At 33.1% G+C, this 9,331-nt stretch overlaps 1 protein-coding gene across 3 annotated transcripts; it reads right to left on the reverse strand.

The window, feature by feature from the left end:
* Positions 1 to 409: 409 nt before the first annotated feature.
* Positions 410 to 3,491, reverse strand: LOC145074312 (pentatricopeptide repeat-containing protein At3g49170, chloroplastic-like). Of its 3 annotated transcripts, XM_079020714.1 has the most exons (4): positions 3,334 to 3,491; positions 2,874 to 3,118; positions 2,605 to 2,765; positions 410 to 2,446 (listed from the first exon to the last, which is right to left on the reverse strand). In XM_079020714.1, exons 3-4 carry the CDS (start codon positions 2,678 to 2,680, stop codon positions 546 to 548), a joined length of 1,977 nt encoding a protein of 658 aa, XP_078876840.1. In that variant the 5' UTR covers positions 2,681 to 2,765; positions 2,874 to 3,118; positions 3,334 to 3,491; the 3' UTR covers positions 410 to 545. The 3 variants fall into 3 exon arrangements, with proteins under 3 accessions (XP_078876840.1, XP_078876838.1, XP_078876839.1); XM_079020712.1 differs by having other exon boundaries at positions 410 to 2,765; XM_079020713.1 differs by having other exon boundaries at positions 410 to 2,765; positions 2,874 to 3,135.
* Between the last annotated feature and the right edge of the window lie 5,840 nt (positions 3,492 to 9,331).

The following is a 9,331-nucleotide window of genomic DNA, read 5'->3' on the forward strand; positions in this document are numbered from 1 at the left end:
TTTTTATTAAAAAAAAATTGTTACCAAAAATCATAATATATATATATATATATATATATATATATATATATATATATATATATATATATATATATATATATATATATATATATTAAAAAAAAAAAACAAAAAAAAAACAAAAAAAACAACTCTTGATATGGTGAACAAAATTTTCATATACTAATTTTCATTCTTGTATTTTTGTAAAATACAAAAAATGCCTTTACAAAATAATTTGTAAAAACTTTTGATATGGTGAACAAAATTTTCATCTCCTAATTTTCATTCTTGTATTTTTGTAAAGTACAAAAAATGCCTTTACAAAATAATTTGTAAAAACTCGTATTTTTAATAGGATGATGTTAAATAAACATTTTTTACACTCACATGGTGATGGCCCCTCCACACATCATATCCCATCCATAGTGTCCATTTACCACCACACTTTAAAATTCCAATAATACAATTAAATACAATAAACGTAACTCGTTATAATGAGATTCTTATTATTGAAGAAACATTTTAAGATATCACATTCTTATACTTCAAGAATCACTTTCCAATACGTATCTTAAATCCGGTATATAACCCATATCTCTTAGCTTTTCTTTCAACACATCCAACACAAAATATAATTCATTTTTTTCTTCATGTTCTTCATCTTTTGCATAAAACTTATGAACTCTACCTCTAACACATATCCAACTACACCCCGCTTCCTTCTTAACTCCTCTTTCTTTCATCACATTTCTCACTCCAATTCCTTCCATAAAACTCCCTCTTTGCACATACGCATTAGAAAGAAGAACATAAGGAGACGAATCATGTGGATTAATTGAAATTATCTTTTTTGCAGCTATCTCTCCTAATTCAATATTTCCATAAACCCTACATGCTCCTAACAAATTCTCCCAAACCATTACATTCGGTTCTACGTCCATTTTCTTTATAAACTCATATGCATCATTTATACGTCCAACACGACCTAACATATCAACAACACAACTATAATGCTCCATTTGAGGGACTAAATTGTAAATTTCCTTCATGGTTTTGAAATAATAAAGTCCTTCTTCTACCCTACCTCCATGGCTACAAGCAAACAAAACACACAACATTGTGATAGAATTCGGTTCAAAACCATGATCTTTCATCTTCTTGAACATTTCAAGAGCATTAACAACATCACCATGTTGTGCATAGCTTGAAATAATAGATGTCCATGTCACAACATCATGATTATTTACACTCTCGAATACAATTTTCGCATCATTTAAGCTTCCACATTTTGCATACATATCAATCAAACCACTTTCTATACATTTATCAGTATTCCATCCGGTTTTCCATATAAGCCCATGAAGTTGTCGACCATATTCAAGAAAACAAAGACTAGCACACGCTACAAGTGCATTAGAAAACGTAAACTGATTAGGGGTAAAACCGTCTTTTCTCATCTCCGAGAAAATCACAAGCGCTTCCTCCCATTGAAGACACCGAGAATAACAACTCATCAAGATTGTCCACGATACTACGTCTCGTTCCTTTACTTTATCAAACACTGTCTTTACATCTTCAAGTGAACCACATTTAGCGTATGCATCTCCAATTGCATTTCTAACACTTAAGGACACAGTGTCATTGTCATTGTCATATGATTCGTATCCAGATTTTTTCACAATCCCATGAACTTGTCTCACTAACCTTAAACTTTTCATAGTGGCAATTGCGGTAAATACACTACAATAAGTGTAAACGTCTGATTTTATATTGGATTCACACATTCTTATATAAAGCTCTAGAGCTTCTTGGATGCAATTACATTGTATGTAGCCTGAAAGCATTGCATTCCATGGCATGTTTAAAGAACAAGTGATGAAGTTTGTTTCAAAAACAAATCTAGCATCCGATATATCTCCACATTTTGAGTACATATCAATTAATGAAGTTCCCACAAAAACATCAGACTCCATATCCGATTCAACAATGCATTTATGGACATGTTTGCCTTTATTAACATCATGCAATTTCCCAATTGCCTTTAGAACGCTGACAAATGTGAATTTATTAGGAGTAAATCCTTTTTCAATCATTTCAAGAAAAGAATCAAATGCTTTTGCAAAGAGACCATTTTCTGTGAACCCTGATATCAAAGCATTCCATGAAACTTCATTATGTTCTTCCATTGAAGAGAAAACTTTCCATGAATCATTAACCTTTCTCATCTTTGCATACATGTTAAGAAGTGATGTGGCAACACGAACATTTAATGTGTATCTTGTTTTAATTATCTGTGCGTGTATCATTTTTCCCAAATTAAGATAATCAAGGCCTAGACATAATTGAATAAATGCAGAATAGGTGAATGCATCTGGAAATATCCCATAAGTTTGCATCTCAATGAAGTATCTGAATGCATCATGAAATAGCCCATTCTCTGTTGATCCTGTAACCATTACAGTCCATGAAAAAACATTTTTTTCACACATTGTGTTGAATAATAACTGAGCTTCTTTCAAATTTGAGCACTTTGAGTATGTGTGAGCTACATGATTGAGTAATATCAGTAAGTCTTCATTGGAATAATTGGATTTTAACACATACCCATGAATTGCTTTTGCTTCTTTGATGGATTTTTTTCGTGAACATTCATGGAGGAAGTTGACCAATTTCTGGACATGAATTTGATCACTGTAACTTTGGATTTGGACTACCCGATTTTTACAGGTAGGGAGAGAGGACAAAGATTTTGTTGAACTTTTAGCCTGCAATTGATATATACAAATCAAAGGGTCACAACTCACATATGAACAGATTCTTTAATACTTCACTCGAGTGTCAGAAGTATGGAGAAGGAAAGAGGAATATCTTACTCTGTTATGTGAATTTGAGGTGAATAAGCCAAGCTTAGAAGAGAAATCAAGACATGTGCTTTTTACTAATAAATCGGTTGCCATTGTAAATAGTCAGAACTCAGATGTATCAGTTATCGCTTTTAAGGAATCTTCAAAACAAGGGAGCAGACAATGAAGAATCATCTTCAAGAAGAAAAGAATCGGAATTTGAGTTCATGCCTAAAGAAGATATTGTTCAGGGCATCAGGCATTTCATCGAACACCTGAATTGCATGTCAAACTGTTACATTGAGACTTGAGAGTTACTAAAATGATCTCCAATTAAAAACAATAATCGCGAACGTAAATTTGTATAATCAAACTATATTTGCTTCGGGTTCTTTAATATCGAAAATGTCATGACAACAATTTCATGAAAACAACAAAAATCAAAATAAACAGAACTGATAAAAAAATTAAGAGAAAATCGTGACATTACCTTGCAAGAAAATCAAGAGTGAGGGAGTGGAAGATGGAGTTTATTGGTTGAAGGAAATTACAGACTTGAAGCAGACAGTGAAGGAGAAAGGGATAACGGTTTAAAGGATGTTATCCCGCCGGGTGCTGCAACTTACACGGGTTTAACCCGGAATAGATTTCAAATACTGCGAAGATGTAAGAAAAGGTTTATTTGTATTTTGCACCCGTTAGATTTAATTAAATATTTAGTTTACACCCTTTTTTCAATATATTAAACATTTTTGGGACTTGATTCCCTTATCAACAATGTAATCTCTGTCTTGAAATCTACATTTTTTATATGGTTGAAAAGTTACTTTTGCATACTCATTTCGTTAAAATATAAGAAATTTTTTGATTTTCATAGAACAAGAATCTAATATATGATTATGTATTTTTAATTATACCTTATACATAAACTATTATGACTTAAACTATCATCAAACATAATCTTTAAAAAATATGTAACCCACAGATATATGCTCTTTCTTTCTTCTCCTGGGCCCGCTAAGACCGGTGGGAGTGGCTGTAGTAGCAACCGCACCATCGGTGCCACATAGACTGGAACATCGTCTCTCCATCGCGGTTTGTACTTCGTCAATTAGCATATGGCATCCCTCCTGATGTGTTGGACGAAAGTTTTAGGATGTCTACTAAGACTAGACAATATAGTCTCCATTATTTTTTCAAAACTATTATTAAACTTTATGGACCAAAATATTTACGTAAGCCTACACGCAATGACATCATGAAATTAAAATCCTATCATGCTAGCGTACATGACTTTCTTAGAATGTTAGGAGGTTTAGATTGTCTACAATGGGCATGGGAAAATTGTCCTACCTCAAACCATGGTCAATTTACCCGAGGTGATCATGGGCATCCAACGGTCATACTTGAAGCGTTGGCATCACAGGATCTGTGGATTCAACATGATTTTTTTGGTTCTCCTGGTTCCCTTAACGACATTAACATTCTTAATCGTTCATCTGTATTTAACAACATATACGACGGATATGCACCAGATTCTTCTTTCCAATTGCGTGGAAACACCATATAAATATGGTTATTATCTAGTTGATTAGATCTATCTTGAGTATGCAGTTTTTGTTAAATTGTTTACGTATCTGCATGATACTCGCCAGAAAAAAAAATCAAGAAAGCACAAGAAAGAGCTAGGAAGGATGTCGAACGGGCTTTCGGAGATCTCAAGAAACGTTGGTTCATATTGAAAAAACCAACAATTTTTTTAGCATGGAAAAAATGCATGAAGTCATGTATGCATGTATAATATTGCATAACATGATTATCAAAGATGAAGGAAGAGCGATATGTGATTATGATGAGCAAGAAACCATTCCGAGACACAAACAATAGAAATCGGTAGCGATGAGTACATTGAAAAGAGAGCAGAGGTTCGTTCTAATGAAACATTTCACAATCTTCGTATGGACTTGGTGGAACACATTTATGAGATTGAACACATTAACCTCAATTTGGATCCCCCGGATGACCAGAAAGACGAGTTCTCGGAGGACAATTTCATGTAGTTTGTTTATGTTTTTTTTAATTTCCTTTTTTTTCTAATTTTGTAGGTGTTTTTTTAAATGTGATGTTATTTTTTTTAAGTGATGCAATGTAATGGGTTTTTTTTGCTATTAATGAAATATTTTGTTTTTTATTAAAACTAAATTATATATATATATATATATATATATATATATATATATATATATATATATATATATATATATATATATATATATTGAGTGTGGTACCATTCATTGGATGTGGTATGAAACCACACTTTTGTTATAAATTGTGAGGTGGCGCCTATATTACACTGTGGTTTCATAATTGAGTATGACATCAATCCCTCCGGCCTAATACATCCAACACTTATCATTTTGTTTGGACCCATTACTTCTCACTTAAAGATACTATCTTACATATGTGAGTGATATTGTTTCATTTTTAATAACCATACCTAATATAAAAGATAGGTGGGGTCGGGGAGGTTTAATGTTGTTAATAATTGTGTATGATATTATTCAATTGATAGAAGAACAAGTGATCGATATGATAAAAAAAACATTGAATGTGTCATTCTTTTTATATGACCAATATGACAATTATATATGTATGTTTAATTATTATTTGAGAGAAGATTACTTACGCATATAAGGCTCACAAAGATCATTAGACCGGTGGGAGTGGTTGCGGTAGAGACTCACCACCTGTGCCACATAGGTTGGAACACTGCCCCTCCATCACGGTTTGGGTGCAGTAGAGGTCGTACTACGACTTCCCACAGGAGCACTCCTCTTTCCCATTTTCATCCAAAGTGATTGTTAAATGGTCGGATTTTAAAAAAAAATGTTTCTTTTTCTTTTTAACCTTTAAACTTTTCTATTTAAATCTCTCAAACCTTAGCAATTTTTTTTATCTTTCTACTACATTTCCTTTTAAAAAAATTAATGAATATCATCATCTGATTTGTCTGAAGACTTTGATATTATGTTTGATGTTTTTGACGTTGCTCCTAAATTGGCGAAACAAACGTATGAATCGACATGCAGTAGCGCAGCCAGACTTGTAGAATGGAGAACTCGAAGATATGTTTATAGAAATCGTGAAGAAACAAACCAACGCTTGATACAAGACTACTTTCAAGAAAATGCCACTTTTTAAGGGTACTATTTCCGAAGATGTTTTAGAATGTTCAAACCTTTGTATGAACGTATAGTCGAACATCTAACGAGGGAATGTGATTTTTCCAACAACAACCTGATGCTAGAGATACAACTTGTTTCACCCTTTTACGAAAATGCACAGATGTACTATGTCAATTAGCATATGACATCCCTCTTGATGCGTTGGATGAGAGTTTTAGGATGTCCGCTAGAATTGCACGAGATACTCTCCATTATTTTTGCAAAACTATTATTCAATTTTATGGGTCAAAATATTTATGTAAGCATATACGCAATGACATTATGAAATTAAAATCTCATCATGCTAGCATATATGGTTTTCCTAGAATGTTAGGAGGTTTAGATTGTTTACATTCAGCATTGGAAATTTGCCCTACCTCACACCATGGTCAATTTATTTGTGGTGATCATGGGCATCCAACGGTCATACTTTAAACGGTGTCATCACAGGATCTGTGGATTTGGCATGTTTTTTTGGGTTCTCCTGGTTCTTTTAGCGACATTGACGTTCTTAATTGTTCACCTATTTTTAACAACATATATGACGAATCTGTACCAGATTCTTCTTTCCAATTGCGTGGAACACCATATAAAAATGGTTATTATCTAGTTGATGGGATATATATCTTGAATATGCAGTTTTTGTTAAATCGTTTACGTGTCTGCATGATACTCGCCGGAAAAAAAAATTCAAGAAAGCACAAGAAAGAGCTAGGACGGATGTCGAGCGGGCTTTTGGAGATCTCAAGAAACGTTGGTTCATATTGAAAAAACCAACAATTTTTTTTTCAGCGAGGAAAAAATGCATGAAGTTATGTATGCATGTATAATACTCCATAACATGATTATCGAAGACGAATGAAAAGCGATATGTGATTATGATGAGCAGGAAACCGTTCGCGAGACACAAACAATAGAAATCGGTGACGACGAATACATTGAAAAGAGAGCAGAGGTTCATTCCAATGAAACATTTTACAATCTTCATATGGATTTGGGGGATTATATTTACGAAATTCAACACATTAACCTCAATTTGGACCTCCTAGATGACCACCAGGAAGACGAGTTCTTGGAGGACGATTTCATGTAGTTCGTTTATGTTTTTTTTTTAATTTCCTTCTTTTTTCTAAGTTTGTAGTTTTTTTAATGTGATGTTATTTTTTTAAGTGATGCAATGTAATGGGTTTTTTTATTAATGAAATATTTTGTTTTTGATTAAAACTAAAAATTTTAATTATATATATATATATATATATATATATATATATATATATATATATATATATATATATATATATATAATATATGTGGGAAAAGTGAATATACATTACAGCCCCACCTAAGCTTAGGTACTAAACCTTATGAAAATACGTCGTTTTACTATATAAAGAACAATTAGAGGTTTCACGATTAACACTTGAAGATGTAGATTCAAGATCAACGCAATAGTTTTGATAAGGAAACAAAAATATTGATTATCTTCGAGCTTCGTGATAGTGAAAAAAATAATGTTCACCAGAGTGAATTAATAAACGATAATGAAGGAAAAGAAAACATGGATGGTAAAACGATAATGGAGGAAAGAAATGTTATCCAGGATGGTATATTGAACAAATGCAAAACCAAATTGGGTATATTTACTAAGTTAAAATGACATATTTTAGAGGTTTGATGCCTAAGCTTAAATGGGGCTGTAATATATATATATATATATATATATATATATATATATATATATATATATATATATATATATATATATATATATATATATATATAGTGGTACCATCCTTTGGGTGTGGTTAGGGATGAGGATATATATATATATATATATATATATATATATATATATATATATATATATATATATATATATATATATAGTGGTACCATTCCTTGGGTGTGGTTAGGGATGAGGATAGGCGGATACCCGCCTCATTTGGCAAGAACCGGAACCGGAACCGAAACCGGCGGTTCCTAGAAAGTTAAAACCGAAACCGGAACCGCTCTAGGCAGTTCTTTAACGTTTGGATGCAGTCCCGGAAGCAGGTAATCCGGTTACATTAATTTTGTTAACTTTTGTCGATAAAACTGCAATTTGGTTCAATCCAAATCAAATCAATTCGGACCAAAGACGGACAAAATCGGACCAATATATTCTAAACCGATCTAAGTAACACACACACACACACACACACACACACACACACACACATATATATATATATATATATATATATATATATATATATAAACTGGTTCCGGAGGGGTACCCAGCGGGTAGCGGTTCCGAAAAAATGAGAACCGGAACCGCTTAAGGCGATTCCATAACTTTAGGAACTGGAACCGAAACCGTTTAAGGCGGTTCTAGTTTCAAAACTGGCAGTTCCGAGGCAGTTCCGATTCCCAAAGCGGGTACCCGGTTCCAATGTTCATCCCTAAGTGTGGTATGAAACTATATTTTTGTGGTAAATTGTAAGATGGAGCCTACGTGGCACTGTGGTTTCAAAAGCATATTGTTTCAAACGGAAAGTTCCTCTTCGAAGTGACTTTCTTATCATAATGGTAATACTTGGTATACTTATCAAGGTTTTTTCTTGGGATGAAACGCAACCTTTGGGGCAACAACCTTATCTTGGTCTTTTCCCTTTTTATGTGGCTTCCTTTTGACACATCATTCCATGATCATAAGAACTTCTAGGGCCTTAGAAATAATACTCTTCTCATCACTTTAATTTAAGAATCAAGTGCAACTCCAAGACAATTTTTTCACATGTAAACCAAAGCTCTTGCTAAGCTTGATGGTTTAAAATATTCTCAAGCTCCCCAAGGTCGGTAGGTATACACCTACCACACTGTGCAGTGGGCTGAGGTAGCGAATGCAATGATGCAGTGATCGGTTGTTTACAGATGTGGTTGGCATTTACTTTTGTGATAGGTTGTTTACGGATGTGGTTCACGTCAATATTAATCATGTATAAATATTATTGACCCTTATGTTTATAAAAACATTAACTATCTAAAGGTTAAGGTTCGTATTAAACTTACTATCATATGCAGTTGATCATACATTCAATAATAAGCTTAATGCATAGATAAAGGTAAAAACTATATTACAAATGTAACTTTTAGATCTTTCATGGGACTCTGAATGATTGTTGTCCAACTGGCATGTTCAGTGCTTATTCATCCAATTGTACAGTTGGACCAACAACATGGTTGACCAAATCAGACTTTTTGGGCCCACCCATAATCATCGGA

Source organism: Lactuca serriola, chromosome 9 (genome assembly GCF_051521515.1).
Source record: "Lactuca serriola cultivar US96UC23 chromosome 9, Lser_US96UC23_V15, whole genome shotgun sequence".
In the NCBI taxonomy this organism is placed as follows: Eukaryota; Viridiplantae; Streptophyta; class Magnoliopsida; order Asterales; family Asteraceae; genus Lactuca; species Lactuca serriola.